The 20,401-nt window shown below is 50.8% G+C and overlaps 1 protein-coding gene across 1 annotated transcript in view; it reads left to right on the plus strand.

The window, feature by feature from the left end:
- Positions 1–20,401, plus strand: part of SLC13A3 (solute carrier family 13 member 3) — a 74,089-nt gene that overhangs the window by 41,869 nt on the left and 11,819 nt on the right. Inside the window, exons 5-10 of the mRNA XM_049649928.1 lie at positions 1,923–2,105; positions 4,787–4,912; positions 7,533–7,631; positions 8,603–8,707; positions 12,709–12,806; positions 17,857–17,969. Of these exons, the coding sequence (XP_049505885.1) occupies positions 1,923–2,105; positions 4,787–4,912; positions 7,533–7,631; positions 8,603–8,707; positions 12,709–12,806; positions 17,857–17,969 (724 nt within the window). The remainder of the gene's footprint in view (positions 1–1,922; positions 2,106–4,786; positions 4,913–7,532; positions 7,632–8,602; positions 8,708–12,708; positions 12,807–17,856; positions 17,970–20,401) is intronic.

Consider the following 20,401-nt stretch of genomic DNA (forward strand, 5'->3'; position numbering starts at 1 on the left):
CTGGCACCATATCCGGGGGCTTTGAGTCCAGCTTTGAGATATGGTTTCTGTGAGTGGCCCAGCCACTCACTAATACATGCAACCTAGGAATCTGTGTGGGCCATCTGCCCATGCAGAGCTTGTGCTGAATCTATGGGAAAAGACTCAGTCCTCATTCTTCTAGAACTCTGTGTCCACTGAATGAACACCCCATCCATTGGATGGGGGCTCCATATCCATTGAATGGAAGTCCCCTCTCTGGGCCTTTGTTTCCCCAACTGAACAAAGAAGTGCTTGAACGAGGTGAACCCTAAAGCCCCTTCTGCTCCCCATTCTCATTGTGAGGCTGAGTCTGTTCCCCTAGGCCTGGGGACCCACAGTTCCTGCCAGGACTTTCACCCTGAGAAGTCAGGCCATGACATCAGTCTCCAGCCGCCTCTTGTCTTCCCTTCCTTTTAGACCCCAAATCATATTCCAGTTGCCTTCCAGATAAGGGGCTTCTCATTAACAATTAAGGCCAGAAGATATTTGAAGTATCTTTGATTCCTTAAAAAAAAAAAAAAATTGATCGGTTATAGAGGGACAATTGTTAATGTCATTCATTTAGAAAAATTTTGTAATTGCACAACGAAGAAGAATACTCTTTTTTTAAATGTTTATTTATTTTGGGGAGACAGAGACAGAGTGTGAGCAGGGGAGGGGCAGAGAGACAGGGAGACACAGAATCCAAAGCAGGCTCCAGGCTCTGAGCTGTCAGCACAGAGCCTGACGTGGGGCTCAAACTCATAAGCCGTGAGATCATGACCTGAGCCCAAGTCAGATACTTAACCGACTGAGCCACCGAGGCACCCTGAAAAAGAATACTCTTAGACAAAAAGAAAGACGTACCCAGCATCTCAGTCCCAAAGACAGATTAAAACAGTTAAGGGAATACTATTCTAGACTATTTCTGGATGCCTCTCTATGTATATAAATGCATTTTTAAAATAAAAACGTTGATAATGCTGTATATACTCTTTTGTAACCTGCTGTCTCACTTAATGGAACGTAGTCAGCATCTTTTCACCTCAATAAATTTATGGCAACGCCATTATCTTTTAATTATATAATGAACAATTCTTAAATTCATTCTTTCCCAATCCTCTTAACTGCACCAGAAAAACAACCCAGAAAATAGAATAAAGGAGGGAAAAAATTCCATAATTTCACGCCCAAGAAAGGCACCTTAAAAATAACTTTGTGTATACCATTCTAAATTTTTCTTAATACTCACGTATTCATCAAATATATGAATATTTTTAAAATAAATTAAACAGTGCAGTTACGTATCCTTTTTCACTTTATATAATGGACATATTTTATCCTAATAAACATCCGTCTAGATCATGTGGGGGTTTTTTTGTTTTCGTTTTTGAGAGAAAGAGACAGCACTAGCAGGGGAGAGGGGCAGAGGGGGAGAGAGAGAATCTTGAGCGGGCTCCACAGTGACGTGGGGCTCGATCTCACGACCCTGGGATCATGACCTGAGCCGAAATCAAGAGTCGGACGCTCAACCGACTGAGCCACCCAGGTGCCCCTAGCTCATCATTTTTAATAGCTGTGTTGGTGTTCCATCCAGAAAGAGGATCGTTTTGATCTATCGAATCCCCTTTGGATGGAGATTAAGGTTGTTTGTAATGTAAACTATATTTAGTGCCGTGGTGAACTCATACCCACGCCTGAGGCACCTGCCCAATTATTTCTTTGGGATTAATTCTGAAAGTAAAACATTTGAGCCGAAGGGTTGCACATCTTTAGAGGTTTTCCATGCCTGTGCCAAGCTGCCTTCTAGAAAGACCACTTAGTTCTCCCAACCCAAGCGAAGCTTCCCCTCCCCGCCTCCCCCAGAAGGCCAGAAATTCTGAAATGTGTTCTGAATGGCTTCTCTTTGGGTTTGTTTAAAGCAAAGACTGCCCTGAGGCGGAGGCTCCCTTGGATCTTCTGGCAGACTGCAAGAAGGAGGGGGAATACCGCAGGAACATCTGGAAGGGTTTCCTTATCTCCATTCCCTACTCAGCCAGCATTGGGGGCACTGCCACCCTCACGGGCACGGCCCCCAACCTCATCCTGCTTGGCCAGCTCAAAAGGTAAAGGCAGGTGCTCCACGGGGCACGGGGGTCTCTGCTCCTCCCACCCCTCCTCCTCTCCTTCACTCAACATTCGGGGAAATATGTACCGAATGCCTTCTATGGGCCAGGCTCTGGGGACCCAGCAGTGCACAAGCCCAGAGAAGGCCCCGCGCTGGGGAACTTCCATTTTGGTGGTGGAGACAAGCAATGAAGGAAAAGGCAGCTGGATACATATGCAACGATGTGATAAGTTATGGAATCAAATAAAGCGGGAGAAGGGTGCGGAAGGGACAGGAGTGGGTGCTATTTTACAGAGGCTGGTCAGGGATGTGCTGCCTCTATAGCAAGGTGACATCTGGGACCTAGAAGTTATATGAGCACAGGAAGGAGGAACATTCCAGACAGGGATAACCGGCGTGGTCAAAGGTGAACGGCACAAAGACCAGGAGTGCAGAAGGCAGAGGGGAGGGAGTGTGGGGGGACAGAAAGTGAGTTGTTAGGACCCCAGCTTTTGCTGCCAGTGAGAGGGGGAGCCCAGTGCAAAGCTGAGAGCGAAGGAACGACATGATGTGACATCGGCTTTGAAAAACCAACCCCGGGGCGCCTGGATGGCTCAGTCAGTTGGGCGTCCGACTTTGGCTCAGGTCATGATCTCACGGCTGGTGGGTTCAAGCCCCACATCGGGCTCTGTGCTGACAGCTCAGAGCCTGGAGCCTGCTTCAGATTCTGTGTCTCCTCTCTCTTTGTGCCTCCCCTGCTCATGCTCTGTCTCTGTCTCAAAAATAAATAAAAACATTAAAAAAAATTTTTGTTTAAAAACCAACCCCACTGGAGGCGTTGGGCTGTGGCCATGGTTGTGGCCGTAAGGTCCCAGGAGAAGCTCTGCAACCAGGCCCCCGGGCCAGCAGTGGAGCGAGCCCTGCCAGGAGCTAGTCTCCCCATTGCCGGAGCTGTTCCAAGAGTGGCTGGGTGGCCGTCTGTCAGGGCGGAAGAATAAGAGAAGGATTCTCAGATGGCATATGACTTGTCAACTCCATGATCCCAAGCCCCTGGGTTTGAAGATGTAAGCAATCCCAGGTATTGCCAGATTCCGTTCCTACGATGTTCAGATTCCAGAATCTGAGAGGCAAGGATTCTAAGATCCCTCTGCAAAGGGAGGGAACATCATACGTTCACTTAGTCCACGTGAACGCAAGTGTAAGCATTTGGCAAACACACACAACAGACGTATTTAATATTCAACATGGCCCCAAATGCGGGCCAGCTCCCTTACCCGGTACTCAGTCCAAGAATCATGGACTTCCTGAGATGATGGGGGAAAGCCGGCTGTGATGGTCTTCCTGAGAGGAGGTTTGCTATCACTTCCCATCAAAGTGGTTTTCGTGGAAGATTCTGAGCACACCCGTCTTTTAACCTCCTAAGCCAATTTTCTTTCATTTGGAGAGAGACCGAGAGAGTGCGAGTGGGGGAGGGGCAGAGAGAGAGGGAGAGAGAGAACCCCAGGCAGGCTCCATGCGGTCAGCAAGGAGCCCAACACGGGGCTCGAACCCACGACACTGCGAGAGCATGACCTGAGCCGAAACCAAGAGTCAGGCGCTTAACCGACTGAGCCGCCTACGGGCCCCCGGAGCCGATTTTAAAACCTTAACTTTCCACTATATTCTCAGGTCCTGAAACCTTTTGATTTTAAAAGCTGGTGATAGAAACCAGTGATTCTCAGCCATGGGTGCATATCAGAGTCACCCTCCCGGGGTGCCTGGGTCTCTGTTGCAGAGATTCGGATTTAGGAGGGATGAGGGTAGGGCTCAGCACTTTCCCAACTGACTCAGCCCGCTGCACGACTTGGGTTGTCTTTTCATCTTTGAGCAGGCCTGGCCATGCCTTGTGGGTTTTGGTCTGTGGCTTTGTTTGTTTTGTTTTGTTTTTAAGGACTGCAAAACGGAAAGCCAACATGGTCCTGCTTGCCACGTGGGGACAAGCTGAGTTGGGCCCTTTAGTGCCCTCAGTTAGAAGGAAGTACCAGCAAAAGGGCGTATGGGCTGGGAGGACAAAGCTGGAGCGCATCCCTGGGCTGAGCAGGAAAGATGTGGGCTCTGGGGCCTTCCGGGGCAGATGCTGAGTTGCAGGGTAGGGGGGAGCAGGGCAGGTGGGGGCCGTTGCTGTCAGAGGGTTTTCAGGCTGCCTGCCCACCCTGATACGAGCAGGACTTTGTTCCAACTTGAAAAGAAATTAAGGGAAAAAATGCTGGAGGCAGAAGTAAAAATATCAAATGTGAAGGATTTGGGGTAAATTACTTGTAAATCACATGCAAATCACACACAGCGTTTGACTGCATAAGCTTGGACCTTCTGGTCTGGCGGGAGAGGATTTAAAATGAATGCCAAATCATGCGGGGTTCTGATTCTCTAGCCAGGAGCGTGGGGAGGTGGGGGAATGGTTGCCCTGAGTGTCGCCCTTGGCCTTCGCTCCCCAAATACATTTGATTACTTTACTCTGATTATGTAGGCACATTGCAGAACACTCGGGAAATGTAGGGGGAGAAAACTGAAATGCTTTCAATCGCACTGGTAATATTAAACATACTGTTGTTTATTATGTATAAACTCCCATGCTCTCGCTGAGAAATCGCTGCGTGTATATACGCCCTGTGCATCCGCGAGGCTGACCTTGGCCGGCTCTCATCTCCCCTGTTTCTCCAGTTTCTTCCCACAGTGCGATGTGGTGAATTTTGGCTCCTGGTTCATTTTTGCCTTCCCTCTCATGCTGCTGTTCCTGCTGGCGGGCTGGCTGTGGATCTCCTTCCTGTATGGGGGAATGACCCTGAGGTACCCTCATGCCCACCGTGAGCTTTGAGCCTGACGGGAGTCCCCGCTTCCTTCTCGTTGGGTAGACAGCGGTCTTCTCAAGTCTAGTGTCCTCCTGTGTAAACGAAGGATCGTCACTAATCTCATGTCACCTTCTCCCAGGGTGACTGTCGCAGAGACCTCACCTCCTGGGGATATGAGGATTATGGGTAGTGTGAGCTGCCTGCTAGGCCCAGACCCTCAGTTAATGGCCCCCATCGTCGGAGGTACGGTTGGCGTCCTCCTTTAAGTACTCCCATTTTAGGGGGCCCTGGTGCAGGAGCTGATTAGGGGTGGCACAGGGCATTAACTAACATCGACTCATATAGTGCGAAAAAGAATCCCTTTATCAACTCCCATAGAGGGAAGCAAGCGTCTCTTGGGTGATGAGGACACCGTCCTACCTATCTAACATTTCCGAACCAGCTTTTTAAACAAAGAACGAGTGTCAGTTCCAGAGACGTAAGCCAGCAATGGTATCTGGCAGAATGTAATGATTGCCCTGCTTTCGTGTGTTTATTTTTAGGATTACGTTTTTCTAACAAGCGACTCTTGTTTTCCATTGATGGGAGCGATATAAAATGTTCTGTTTACATACATAATTAAAGACGGCAATGATGAATCTATGTGGAGGAAGGTATTAAGCAAATACGAGCCAAAGGCTCTGATCGTGGCGTTCCTTGACCCAGACGCCATCCGGAACTCCCCCCTAACAGAGACTCGGGGTTCAAAGCCTGCATTAGCCCTGAGAAGCAAGTGCTGACCTCGGACTCAGATGCACCAGAGTTGAAGTCACACTTCCATGTGACCTTGAGCAATTTTGTAAACCTCCCCGAGCTTTTCATTTCTTCACTTGTGGATTCAGGCTAAAAATTAGCTACAGCAAAAGCACAGGCTGGATGAGGGAGGGTGTGTAGACTGCCCAGGACTGAGCCTCAACTAGAGCCCTTTTTTCCAGTCGACTTGTTTTCATCTAACAGACATCTGCGGGATGCAGCCACAAGAGGCCATGATGGAGGAAATGCAGTGTTCAGCGACAGGTGTTTCTGGGTAACAGAGAAGTTTCAGGCCAATGACGTGACAACATCTTCACTCGGCAAATATCTGCTGAGTACCCACTATGTGCCTGCTAGGGTTGTAGGTATTGAGCGTGGGGCAGTGGGCAGGGCAGAGACCCTCCCTGCCCTTGGGGGGCTTGCACTCAAGGTGGGGAAGACAGACAGGGAGCAGCCAAAGGCAGCAGGAATGCCAGTCATAAGTGCCGTGAAGGAAAAGACAATGACATATGAAGGTGCACCCTGGAGGGCTCTCACCTAACGGGGAGGTCAGGAGAGCCTTCTTGGGGAAGGGACTTTTTTTTTTTAATGTCTATTTCTTTTTAAGAGAGAGAGAGAGAGCATGAGAGGGGGAGGGCAGAGAGAGAGAGAGAGAGACAGAATCCGAAGCAGGCTCCAGGCTCTGGGCAGTCAGCACAGAGCCCAACGCGGGGCTCAAACTCGTGAACCGCGAGATCATGACCTGAGCCGAAGTTGGACGCTCAATGGACTGAGCCACCTCAGGCGTCCCAAGAAAATTTTTATGTAAATGAATTTCTCAATCCTTCTCATGTGGCTCCTGAATTTTCAATTACGGTTAGAAAGATTTCCCCATTATAGGAGTTGTAAAAAAACAAACAAATAAACAAAAAACTCATGTTTTCATTTAGTTTTTTTTTTTTTTTTACACTGAACTCTTTGATCTGTTTGGGTTTATTCTTAGGGTGCGATGTGAGGTTTGGGTCCAATTTCATTTTTTGTTCCAGATGGCCGCCCAGGTGTCCAACACTGTTCATTCATTGGCACACGAAAGTTTTTAAAATTTGATAAAGTCTGATCTATCTGTCTTTGGTTGCTTGAGCTTTTGGTGTTATCTCTAAGAAATAGTTGAAGTTGAAATCGAAGGCCAGAAAAATTTCCCCCTGTGTTTTCTTCTAAGAATTGTATACACCTAGCTTTTATATTTAGGTCTGATCCCTTTTGAGTTATTTTTTTTTTTAATATGATATGAGATAGGGGTCCACATTTATTCTTTTTCCTGTGGCTATCCACTTGTCCTGGCATCATTTGTGAAAAGACTACTCTTTCCCCACTGAATGGTCATGGTACCCTTGCCAAAAGCCAGTTAAGCATGGAAGTACGGGTTTATTTCCACACTTCCAGTTCTATCCCGTTGATCCGTATGTCCAGCACCACTGACTGAATAGTTCATCGTTTCTACACCAGTCTGAGAGACCAGCTTTGTCGGAGACGCAAATCCCCAATCTATTTCTGGGCCTTTCTGTTTGTTCCATTGGTTTATTCATGTGACTGTTTGACCCCCTACAAAATCAGAAGCCTGGGAGTCCTCTGATCATATTCACTTTTTTAGAAGACCATCCAGGCTATAGGTGGGAGGGACAGATTTTGGAAAGGCTTCCCCAGGGGTAGGACGGCCACTCCCAGCGGCAGCCGGTTCTGTCTCCGGAACAGAGAGAACAAGGCTTGGCGGGGGCGTGGTGGGGTCGTTGACAAGTTAGTCGTACCTTTGCAGTGGCTGTTCCTAACCTCCCTGCTCTCTGTTCCAGGGGCTGGAGGAGGAAGAAGAAATCCGAGATTAAGACGGATGCAGAAGATAGGGCTCGAGCAGTGATTCGGGAAGAATTCCAGAACCTGGGGCCCATCAAGTGCGTGGTGTGGGGGTTCCTGGCGTGGGGAGAGAGCCTAGTGTAGACTTCACTTTCAGAAGAGTTACCTCCTGGCCTGACCATTGGATCCCTAGGGGCTGAGTCCCGGGAGGGAGGGAGGTCTCAGGACGATGGCCTGGGAGCCTAGAGGTGGAGGGTAGGAGGGTGGTTTACAGAGTCAGCCTCTTGCCCTGGTGCTGTGCAAACACTCTGAGGACCAGGAAGCCCCTCGGCGTGTAGTTGGGGTGGGGATCGGCTGCCCTGTCCTGGCTAAAGCACCCTTTCCCTTCCGGCACACGGGGTACCCCCTGCCTCGGGCAGCTGCCGGGACCTTTTTCAATGCATGTTTCCCATGTGGTGAAAACGCCTAGGAGTCAGGGGGCCTGCACCCAAGACTGGCTCTGCCGCCTACTTCCTGTGTAGCCTTGGGCAAGGCACTAACCCGCTCTGGGCCTTGCTCCCCCGTCTGTGAGATGAGCACCTTGGGTAGATGTTTGCTCGGACGTTGGGGGATTGTCTGTGTCTGCCCCTGTCCATGTCTGTCTGCCCCCTCTGTGCATGCAGTTATCTAACTTCGTCTGCATGTGTGACTGCTCCCGTCTCACTACCTCTTGGCTGTTTCCTTCTTTTCGGTTTTTCTGCCTCTCCTTTGCTCTTTCTTTCTCTCTGTTGAGTCTCCTCCTCCCCCCAACCTTGGGAAATTCCCAGAGGGAGTGATATAAATAGCTTGGGAGGACGTGGTGTTTGATGCTCAGGAAGGATCCTGGGGGAGTGTGGAAGCCCCTGGATGGGAATCCCTTACACCCCAGGATACCCTTCCCCTCACTCTGGGGAGTGAATTACCTCTTGCAGCTTCTCGGAGGCAGGGCCTGGGCCCATCACAGCCAGTGGGCATCTGCCCAAGGCCTTCCCAACGCTGTGGTCCGCCCAAAGCCCACCATCACCGTGGCGCCTGCCTGTCTGTGCCACAGGTTTGCCGAGCAAGCCGTGTTCACCCTCTTCTGCATGTTCGCCATCCTCCTCTTCTCCCGGGATCCGAAGTTCATCCCTGGCTGGGCCAGCTTCTTCACCCCTGGGTGAGACTCGGGGGACCCGGGGGTGGAGCCCAATAGGGAAGATTCTGGGATGGGCCACCTGTGGGGGCGGGGGGGAGGGGGGCGGTGGCTGGGTGTATAACTTTGTCCCGTGTAACTATAAACAGCTCTGTCCTTTACTCTCAAAAAATTCAGGTTCAGATGATAAAACGTTTGGGGTTCTCACGTGTTAGGAGATTTTGCCTTTGGAATCAGACAAAACTGGGCTCAAGCTTTGTAAGCTTGGCCACTCACAAATTGCGTACCCCTGAGATCATCATCCGCTCATGCATTCTACATCTTTAAATGGCTAAATATCAAAAGATAAATGATATTTGTGACAAAGAAAATTACATGAAATTCAAAGCTGATTGTCTGCAAATAGAGTTTCATTGGGACACACAGCCACACCTATTCATTTATGGATGGTCCGCAGCTGCTTTCATGGTGGTTCGTTGGAGAAGAACATTCTGTAGGAGGCTGCAGGTGGCTTCTCAATGATTCTTGGGTTAGGCTTGTCATGAAGGCGGATATGTCTTTCAGATACTGCAACAGGCAGTTGGAACCGTAAGCCTAGAAGCTCGGAGGAGGTGTTGGCTTGCAGATATAAATCTGGGAGTCATCACATCAATTTGGAATTTAAGTCCAGTTAAGGAATTGATGGGGCCAGCTAGGGAAAGAGTAAAGGGAGAGTGCAGAAGATTCTGAGGACCCCCAACATTTAGGAGCTGGGTGGAGGAGAGAAAGGGGAGAAGCAGTCGGGGAGGTAAGGTGGAAAGCCTGGGGCAATGAACCAGCAAAGGCCAAGAGAGGAGAGCGTTTTAATAAAGAGTGAGCAGGCGACCACGTCAGATTCTGGTACGTCAGAACACGAGTAGATAGGAAATACGTCCTCTGGACTCGGTGAGAGCTCATGATTTCCCATCAGCACCATCCAGTAGAAATAGAACGTGAGCCACGGATGTAATTTTCCAGTTTTAGTAGCCACGTTTAAAAAGTCAGAAGAAACAATGAAATCAATTCTAGTCATATCGTTCACTTCACCCACTGTATTATTTCAACATGCGATCTACATAAGAAATTATTGAGATCTTTTACCTTTTTTTGCACTAACTCCTCAAAGTCTGGTGTGTATTTTCATTGCAGCCCATCTAAGTTTGCTCTTGCCAGATTTCAAGTGTCCACTAACTGCCGGCTACCATTTGGATAGAGCAGCTCTACTCACCTAACTCTTGGGGACTCGGACTCCCCCCCTGGTTAAATGGGTGATATAAAGTCCTCATCTTTGTGGGTTGTTATAAGGAAGAAACGATGTCACTTCATCGAGCCAAGAGGAGAGGCTCTTACTTCCACTGTCTTCTTTTCCCAGGATGTAGATGCTTTGTTCTTTTTCTCAGATGAAAGACGGGTGTTGTAAACATGGCAACAAAGCAGAAAATGAAAATCACCTAGAAACTCAGTCTCCAATTCTGACACACATCTTTCCTGACTGAGACATGCCTGTCTGGGAACTGTTCTCCATCTCAATCCCATGGGTAGTTACAGGACTGTATACATTAGCCAAAACTCAAAAGTATATTACCCTTCAGATGGGCACGTTTGATTGCATGTTCATTATACTTCAATAAAGCTAATTGCAGAGATATATGCAAACCAGCTAAAAAGAAACCTATCTAAACAGAAGATTTGTTAACAGAAATGTGAGCACAGGAGACATATAAGTTGTGATCTGCTTTTTTTCTTTTTTGTTTAATCGTAAAAGTTATGCATAATCATAACAAATTCAAACAATGCTGAATTGAAGAACCAAAAGTTATTCTTCATTTAACCTCTGTAAATGAAGAGATTTTCACAATTAAAACTTCGTGTCTGATGACGTATCTGATATACACACACCCTCGCCCATAATAGTAGGTACACACAGACATACACGTATGCATATTACAAAAACTGGGAGAGTACAGTACTATAATCCTGGACAACCTGCTCTTTCTGACCTACTTCATTCTTTTAAAAAATTTTTTTTATGTTTATTCATTTTTGAGAGACAGAGCACTAGCAGGGGTGGGGCGGAGAGGGAGGGGGACACAGAATCGGAAGCGGGCTCCAGGCTCCGGGCTGTCAGCCCAGAGCCCGACGCGGGACTTGAACCCACCAACCGCGAGATCATGTCCTGAGCCGAAGTCGGCTGCTCAACCGACTGAACCACCCAGGGTGCCCCTATTTTATAAGTTTTCAAAATGTTTTATTTATTATTTTTGAGAGACAGAGCATGAGCAGGAGAGGGGCAGAGAGAGAGGGAGACACAGAATCCGAAGCAGGCTCCAGGTTCTGAGCTGTCAGCACAGAGCCCGACGCGGGGCTCGAACCCACAAACCACGAGATCATGACCTGAGTCGAAGTCGGACGCCCAACCGACTGAGCCACCCGGGTGCCCCTACTTCATTCTTTTTAAATGCTCCATAGTAGTCTATAGAAGGAGAGCATCTTAATTTATTTAATCAATTCCTTTTGGATTGTGTCTAATATTGCAAATAAAAAGGTTTTATTTGCAAGATACCTTCATTGTACTTCTATGTCAATGCTTAACGATTGATATTATCTTATATCTTTAAAAAAACAGATGCAGGGGCGCCTGGGCGGCTCAGTGGTTGAGCGACCGACTTCGGCTCAGGTCATGATCTCGCGGTTCGTGAGTTCGAGCCCCGCGTCGGGCTCTGTGCTGATGGCTCGGAGCCTGGAGCCCGCTTCCGATTCTGTGTCTCCCTCTCTCTCTGCCCCTCCCCTGTTCACGCTCTGTCTCTGTCTCAAGAATAAATAAACATTAAAAAAAGTTAAAAACAAACAGATGCAGGGCATTTCATTATAGATAAACTATTATATATACATTGTTGTACACAATTTAGTTACACGTGTCTGTACTAAAACTCTTCCTTTTTTTTTTTTTTTTTAACTCTTATCCATCATGAACATCCCTGTTCATAGTCTGTGTACGACAGTCAAGTTTCCCTGAGGGTAAATTCCTAGAAGTACAATGACTGGATCAAGGGGTATTTACATGTATTGAAACACGTTGCCAGCTGCCCTCCAGAAGGTTAAACCAATTTATTTTATACCATCGGTATATGCTTTCCAACGTCCGCATTAGATACTATCCTCACCCTTTCAGGTTTGGCCTGTTAGCAGACAAATGATACTCCAGCAGCATTTTGGTTGATATTTCTCTAACGCAGCGATAATGGCCATCTTTTCCAGTTTCTTGGTCACTTGAATACTCTCCTTCCCAAATGTGTGGACTGAAAGGGCTTTTGTTGACGTGTGGCTCTGTGCCTCATTGAGTTTGGAGCCAGACGCATCTGGGTTCAGTGCCCGTCTCCCGCATGGACCATGGCCTGGCCTCGAGCAAGCTGCTTCTGCTCTGTGAGCCTCAGGTGCCTCATCTGAGATAGAAACTGTGTGGCCCCGAGAGACTTCTGTGAGCCTGATGTCTCCGCAAGAGGCGATGTGGATCCTTGAAAGGTGGTATTAGATTTCGAGGGGCTGTGAGGCTGCCCCCATCTGGTTTCTGCTGGCGCGACCGGGCCACGTCTCCGTGCCGTGAGCTGCCCCTCCCAGGAGGAGCGCGAGCAGAAGCGGAAGAAATACCTAACAGAGTCTCAGAGAAGCCTTGGTTGTGTGATCCCCGGGAACTCCGCAGATCCCGTATTCGGTGGCGCTCAGATTCTGCCCTCTGTGGTCAGGTCTCTCTTCCTGGGAGGGTCAACATTTGTTGGTCTCAGCAGCATCTAAGTACCCCGGGGGGCCGTGCATAGAAGGCTTTTGCATCACGGACAGTTGCATCCATGCTGAGTGCAGGCAGGACGCTGTCCAGTGGCCCGGAACAAGGCCCCCCTCGCAGAGAGCTCCTAACTCCCTCCCGCAAATCCTCGTTTGCAAATCTGCCAAACTTTTTGGCCTGCTGCGATGCCCCCGGGGTCACACGCTTTGGGGCCTTGTCATTGTAGGTTTCTTTCCGATGCTGTCACTGGAGTGGCCATTGTCACCGTCTTGTTCTTCTTCCCGTCCCAAAGGCCCTCTCTCAAGTGGTGGTTTGACTTTAAAGGTAAGGGGTCAGGGCTGGGGTCTCAGTGGGCTCAGTGACGACTGTGGCCTGAAGCATGGTCATCAGTGGCCCGGAGGCAGGGCCCGCGCCTGGGACCCAAGCCCCATGGCACTAACCTGCTTCTTCCCTTCTCTCTGTCTGAGCCATTACCTTGTCTGGGGCACTTCGGGCCGCCACAGGTGACAGGCGGGGACAAGAGTCAGCAAGGAGAGCCGGCCCGATCCAGCTGGCCGGCTGCTTTGTACAGCCCACGAGCTAAGAATAGCTTTGACATTTTTTTAATGGTTGAAAACAATCCAAAGAAAAATATTTCATGACACAGGAGCATTACACGAAATTCAAATTTCAGTGTCCATAAATAAAGTCTATTTCTTCAATAAGAAATTTGTGGACATTTATTCTCCTTAGAATTATATATAGAATAGCCTTGATTTTGCCTCTTGGCTCACAAAACCCACCATATTCACTTTCTGACCCTTTTGTAGAAAAACTGTGCCGCCCGTGGGCGCAAGGCCGGAGCTGTGACTCAGTTGCCCAAGGGGCTGGACGTGAGGCTCTCAAGCCAGGTTTCGATGGCTAGGAAGTGGTAGAGACGGGCGCACTTCTGCCTAACGGCATTCCGGGTTACGTTCAAAGGATGCTGAGTCCCCCAGACTGGCCTTCAGGTGGCCAGTCTGTGACCCCGCTGGGATGGTTCCCAGCAGGTTAGCCCCTGTGACAGAGGGATGGGGCCAGTGGAATGAGCTCGGCACCAGGAGTCGGGAAATAGGGTCGTCATCTATTTTATTTTATTTTTTTAATTTTTAATGTTTATTTATTTTTGACAGAGAGAGAGACAGAGAGAGAGAGAGAGAGAGAGAGAGAGAGAGAGAGACAAAGTGCAAGCAGGGGAGGGGCAGAGAGAGAGGGACACAGAATCCGAAGCAGGCTCCAGGCTCCGAGCTGTCAGCACAGAGCCCAACGCGGGGCTTGAACCCACGAGCTGTCAGATCATGACCTGAGCTGAAGCCGGACATTTAACCGACTGAGCCACCCAGGCGCCCTGTAATCTGTTTTCTATCGTTGAGACAAAAACTAGAGTAATAGGTGGGTTAAGCTCCAGTTTCAGGGGAGGGGGTCTGAGTGCGGGGCATAAGGTAAGGATCAGTAGGGAGCCGATTTCACAGGGCCCTAGAAGCGGCTATAGCAACAGAGCGAACACTGCGTCCAAGGAGCCCCGGGCAGGGGGCTTTCGGACCCTGCACACGGGCAGGATTCGTCTCTGCTCTCCGTCTTGCTTCCGACCGGCTTTCCCCATCATCCACACTGGGTACCACGTGCTGACCTCTCCATATTTCTCCAGCTTCTAAGCTTTGACCTCCTTATAGCCTCTGCTTCTTTACAGCTCCTGCTTTTTGTCTTCTGTAACTTGGGTTCCCCTACGGTGTCTTCTCTCTTGTAGTGCCCGCCTTCGCCGGACATCCACAACCGCAGCTTCCTGCCTCCTCCCTCCCGGCCCACTCACGTCCCCTCTGCTTGCGGCCTGTAGCTCTCACCGTAGCACCCACTGTCTGTCCGCTTCCCGTGGACCTCCGAGAGTGAGACTCTGCCTGGTGTGGCTCGTTCTTACGCAGGCAGCTCTCCCTCGGGGCCACTCCTAGCCTCCTGGATAGCTGGCCTGTGGACCGGTTGCCCTTGATTGGGTCCCATCCGTGCCTCTGTCCCCTGTGGGGGGTGGGGGGAGGCTGAAAAAGGCCAGGCTTCCTCTCAGCCGGGGCTGTCGGGAGGGCACTGTGACATAGATGTCTGGTATTCCAGCTCTGCTGCTGATGTGCTGGGTGACCCTGAGTAAGTTCCTAGGATGTCTGGGCCTTGTTTTGCTTTCTTTTTTTTTTAATTTTTAAAAAATGTTCATGTATTTTTGAGAGAGAGAGAGAGAGAGAGACAGAGTGCAAGTGGGGGAGGGGCAGAGAGAGAGGGAGACACAGAATCCAAAGCAGGCTCTGGGCTCTGAGCTGGCAGCACAGAGCCCGACGAGGGGCTCGAACTCACAAGCTGTGAGATCATGACCCGAGCCATAGTTGGACGCCTAACCGACGGAGCCCCCCAGGCACCCCTGGGCCTTCCTTTTCCACTTAGAGAATGAACATGTCCCTTAGGCACTTTTCACCTCTGCCTTTAGTAGTTTTCTGGAACAGGGGTTGCAAACCAAATGCCCACAGGGAGGTAACAGTTTTGGATGCAGCAGGCGGGGGGGTGGGGGGCGGGGCAGGAAAATGGGTTCCGTGAAACCGGGCCCTCCCTGTCCAGCTTTCCTTTTGCATTTTTGAAACAGAGACCAATGTCTATATCGTGAGGAAAACGGCAGCTGAGGATGATCTTGAGTGGCGAGATCCTTCACATCAGGGCACTGTGGGGTCTGTGGAAATCTGGCAAGCCAGTACCCTTGAAATAAAGGGGCAGCTGTGACTCAGTTTCCACCGAGTGTCACCACGCAGGAAAGCTGAACTGGTTTCGCCACATTTGCTGACTTGTCAAGGGAAGCACAAAACTTTATGCAATCGCCCTGATTTTAAGCGTCAGCAACTGATTTCAGTGGAAAACCACAGCATGGACCCACAACAGTAGTGTTAAAACGCGTCTGCGAGTTGGGTCTGGTCCACGGGGGCACAGCATGCCCCCTCTGTGGAGGGTTCTTCGGGCTGGAGTGTCTGGGGCTGCCTGGCGGGTGGGGAGAGGGGACTCCATGAGCTCTCCTGTCCTTGGGCTACCGGTGGGCCCCGGGCAGACTTGGCTGAAATGGTACATTCCAGCACTTAGGACTTACACGCAGCCCGACAGAGTGGCCAGTTTCCATGGACAGCAAGTGACTTGATCAAGGTCACATGGCTAGCGACACAGAAACAGGAGGTGGAACCCAGGCACCCAGGCCAACCCAGATTTTCTGATCATGCCTGCTGTCTTCCATTCTTCCCCGGCTCGGAGTTGCCCTTGTATTTCTGTCCCTTTATGGTCACTCGACAAGTACAGATGCGGTGCCTGCTATGTGCTGGGTGCTGTGCTTGCGGATGACAATGAGGACGATGGCAATGGTGACTTCCATTTCCTCTCTGTCCGCCAAGCTCTTCTTCCAGATATCGCGTGACTCACTCCCGTCACTCTACTCAGACTCTGTCCAAATGTCACCTCCCCAGAGAAGTCTTCCCTGACTACACTGTCCAGAAGAACATCCCCTCCCCCTTGTCACTCTTCACCCCTTTACCCTACTTTCTTGCCTTCATAACACATTACATTTCCTGACATTGTGAATTTATTGCTTTCTCACCTGCCTCCCTTCCTGGAATGTAAGTTCTCCAAGGCGGGTGGGGCGGGGGGGGATTTTTTTTTTTTTTTTTTTTTCTGTTTTGGCCGCTTCCGAATCCCCAGTGTCTAGAAGAGTGCTTGACACCCGATAGGTCCTCAATTTATATGTGTTAAATGAATAACCAAGGACTTGTTCTGGGCCACACCCTTTGCACACGTGGACCCATTTCCTCTCCCCAGTGGGTCTCTGAAGTGACGTCACTAGCTCAAATCGCACAGCCGGACAGCCCAACGGATGGCAGAGCTAGGATTCAAATCTAGTTCAGATTCAGGGCCTGCTCCAGATAGCAGGCTAACACGGGGCGGGGAGTGTGAGATTCACATAGTCGGAGGCTCTGTGCTTTTAAGAAACAGCAACAGGGCGCGATTGGGTGGGAAACTAAGGAAGCCGATCATGGCCATGGCGATCATGGCGAAGGTTGAGTGCAGCAGGTGGCCTCTTTAGCACTTACCATGTAACTCATTGAATCTGCATGATGTTAAACCCTCCGTCAGGGCCTTTGCTTTTTCAGACCTTGCCTGCCTCTTTAATGAAATTATACTTTATCGCCTGAAGGCAGAGGACTGAGCCACCCAAGATCTCTGGCTTTCGCTTCCGGTAATCACAGTGTACAATTTGGAAAAAGCTGAAAAGGAGGAACAAAATGTCCACGGCTGGGTGACCCAGGAATTGTTTTGGGAAGTCGGGAACGGCCGTGCACGGGCCGGACCTGACCTCCTGCCTCCCTGGTGGCCGCCTCAGGGACAGTTTCGTTTCCAGAGTGTTCACTCTGCACCAGGCATCGGGCTAAGCCAGGCACCTAACATCAGCTGACGAGCATTTTGGAGTGCACGCAGTGACACGGGGATTTGGCCGTGAACCAACCAGGACCCTCTCTGTCCACCAGCAGCTCTGCCATTAACCTCGTCAGTGTCCACGAGGGCCCCCCCCAGGGACTCTCTCTGTGCCACGTGTCAGCTGAGGAAACGGGGGCTCAGACAGGCGAGATCACGTTCAAGGGCGTGCGGTGAGCCAACGTTGGAGCGTCTGTCTCCAGGCCTGTGCTCCCAGCACAGGGGTGGCAAACCTCGGCCCACGGGCCAAATGCACCCCTGCCCTTTCTAAGTAGAATTTCCTGGGGACACCGCAGTGCCTTGTCTGCATCTGTGTACATGCTACAGTAGTGGCCTGTTTGCAACAGAAGCTTGCAAACCTGAAGCAGCCGCTCCCCAACCCTTATAAAAGTTTGCCGATCCCCCCCCCACCCCGTTCTAACCAGTGCACACAGACACTGCCGCTTTTGTAGAAAGAAAAATCATCCCATAACTCCACGGACCGAGGATACCCTTAGTTTCTTCCTTCCACTTTTTTCTCGCCCGCACCCATTCAGTTACAAAAAAGAGCCTTTTCTCTTGTAAATGAGGAGAAAGCAGCACTCCTCCAGAAGGGGTTTGGGGAAATTGAAAGGATGTCCTGCATGTACGTGGGGTGCCGGGTTCCAGGAGGTTCTCACGCCGTGGGAGCCATGACAATGATTTTCCTTCTGAATAGAGCAGATGCCCCTCATAATGCTGGGGGGGGGGGGGGGAGTGTTTCTTCCCTAAAGCTCAAATCAGATGCTGGAGCCAGACTGTGGCTCCCTGGGGTCCCCCCAGCGGTGCCCCCACAAAGATGGGGCCGCAGGGGGTGGTGACCCTTCTTCAGCCTGAGTGTCCTCTCTCCACCCAGCTTCCAACGCGGAGACAGAGCCCTTGCTGACGTGGAAGAAGGTCCAGGACACGGTGCCCTGGAACATCATCCTTCTCCTGGGAGGGGGCTTCGCCATGGCCAAAGGCTGCGAGGTAAGAGCGGCAGGCGGGCTGCGGGCCTGGGGAGGTGGGCGCAGGTCGTAGCCCCAGCTGCAGGCTCCGACTCAGAGCGCCCGGGGGCTGCGCGGGCGCTGCAGCCACCGGGTCCCTCGTTTACCAGACGGGGACAACCAGGGGCTCCTACCTCACGGCGCCGCACTGAGGGCTGGGAGCTGTGCGGGAAAAGAGGGACAAGGTCTGATCCGGATTCTCAAGGAGCTCACGATGAGCACACTGCTACTCGCGACTTCGGCTACTACCCAGACTCGAGGGGTTCCGCCAGCAGAGGAATAACGTCGTCTTGGGCTCGCCCTGGGCCAGGCCCTGCTCCACGTGCTTTACACACCCGAACGCATCTAAACGTCCCAACAAGCCTCTGAGGTAGATGCCCCTGTTATCCCTGTTCGAGAGATTCAGACACCGAGGCACAGAGAAGGAAAGTAACTTGCCTAAGGTCACACAGCGATGCGCTCAGGATTAGAATCCGGGTCGTTTGGTGCCACAGCCTACGCTCTTAACCACCGTGGTAGAAATGTCAGATATCATTAATATTAATTAGGGTTATTACGAATGTTGCTCTGGAGGGTTCTGGGAGCTGGGGCTGCAGCGGGGTGAGTGGAGCATAGAATTTCAGGAAGGGTTGCCTCAGTGTTGTCTCATCAAACGCTCACGCTGACCCTGGGGGGCGGGTAACATGTGTATTCCCATTTTACAGGTAGGGAAACTGAGGCACGGAAAAATTAAGCAGCTTTCTTAAGGTCATACAGTTGCATTCGGCTCAAGAGCGAGGGTTCCAACTCCAGGCAGGCTGCTTTCAGAGTCCCGCCTCCTCATGGCTCCTTTTGAAGAACTTCCCAAGAACAGGTTCCGCCTGAAGCGCTTTGCAAATAATGGACTCCTCTAACCTTCATCAGCACCCCTGAAGTAGATGGATTGCTTGTCCCATTTCAAAGATGAGGGAACCGAGGTAACTGGAGGCTAAATAGCTTGCCTATGTTCATGCACCCGGGAGATTGTTGGAGCCGGGATTTGAACCCCCAGCTCATGATCCTGGAACCCACCCCTGCATCTCTCCTTGTCCGCCAAGGCATTTAAACCCACAACCAATTAAGGGTTAATCTGAAATTCAGATGAAGGAAACCTGAAATTGCCTCTCGGATTGCTTCCTTTCTTTAAAAAGTTGTTTTTAATGTTTTTATTTATTTTTGAGACAGAGAGAGACAGAGCATGAGCAGGGGAGGGGCAGAGAGAGGGGGAGACACAGAATCCGAAGCAGGCTCCGGGCTCTGAGCTGTCCGCCCAGAGCCCGACGCAGGGCTCGAACCCACGGAGTGTGAGATCATGACCTGAGCCGAAGTCGGACGCCCAACCGACTGAGCCACCCAGGCACCCCTTGTTTTCTTTCTTTCACTCAATTTTAATTTTCAGTTGCAAACAGTGATGCATAGAAGACATCCGTAGGTTATATGCTAGTAAGAAGCCTCCGCATGAGAATGCAAGTGTCTGGATGGATCCCAATCCCGGCTCTCCCACTCTGCGCTGTGGTGCTTTGGGCAGGTTGCTAAACCTCTCTGGGCACCGGTTTTCTCATCTATGAATTGGATGGAAGTTCTTCCTCTTCGGGGTTGTAGGACGTGACCCAGAGCAGACGTGTGCGAGAACTCCCCGTGCGTTCTCTCGGAATCCTCATTCTGTGCCTATTGTGGGCGGGGGTCCCAAGGAGCAGACTCCGGGATGGACATGAGTGAACAGGGGCATCAGCTTGGGCCCTCGAGGCGGCCCCCTCTGTGGAAGGGGGAGGAAGGAAGCAGGAGAGGCCGGGGGGCGGTGCCCCACGACGCCCCCGCCAACCCCACAGGGAGCACGAAGCTGAGCTGGCCCTTCAGAGACGCCCCGATTGGTCTGAGGCTGCCCGGTCAGATCCCGGCATCCCTCCATCAGTCTGCGCCGGTGAGCAGCCCCAGGAGTGACTGTGACCTTGGGCAAGACGACTCCCAGGCCCGAGACAGTGCTGGGTCCCCCGGGGCCTCAGGAGTCCGGAGTGCTAATCTGTCACCCACAAGGGTTTCACCAAAGGTCAGCTGAGTGGCCCGCTCAGGTTCTCCTTTTTATGACATGTAGATTTATTTTACTCATTTTTTCCCAACACATAACACACACGAATACAATAATATAGACTTCAAAAGGAGCAAATGAATGGTTCAGCAAAAGTACTGTCTCCATTTCAGGAATCCTGAGGACCAGAGAGGTTAACTGATCGATCCTAGGTAACGCAGCTCGTAGGTAGCATAGCATAGCTGGGATTTGAACTCCTGTCTGTCTTGACTTTTCTCACCACTGCCTCCTCCTGGGGATGTATCAGGAAAGGCTTCCCGGAGGAAGTGGCCTGTTATCCGGGTCCCAAAGAGGCCATGCAGTGCAATGGG

The sequence above is a fragment of the Panthera uncia genome, assembly GCF_023721935.1.
Source record: "Panthera uncia isolate 11264 chromosome A3 unlocalized genomic scaffold, Puncia_PCG_1.0 HiC_scaffold_11, whole genome shotgun sequence".
NCBI classification, from domain to species: domain Eukaryota; kingdom Metazoa; phylum Chordata; class Mammalia; order Carnivora; family Felidae; genus Panthera; species Panthera uncia.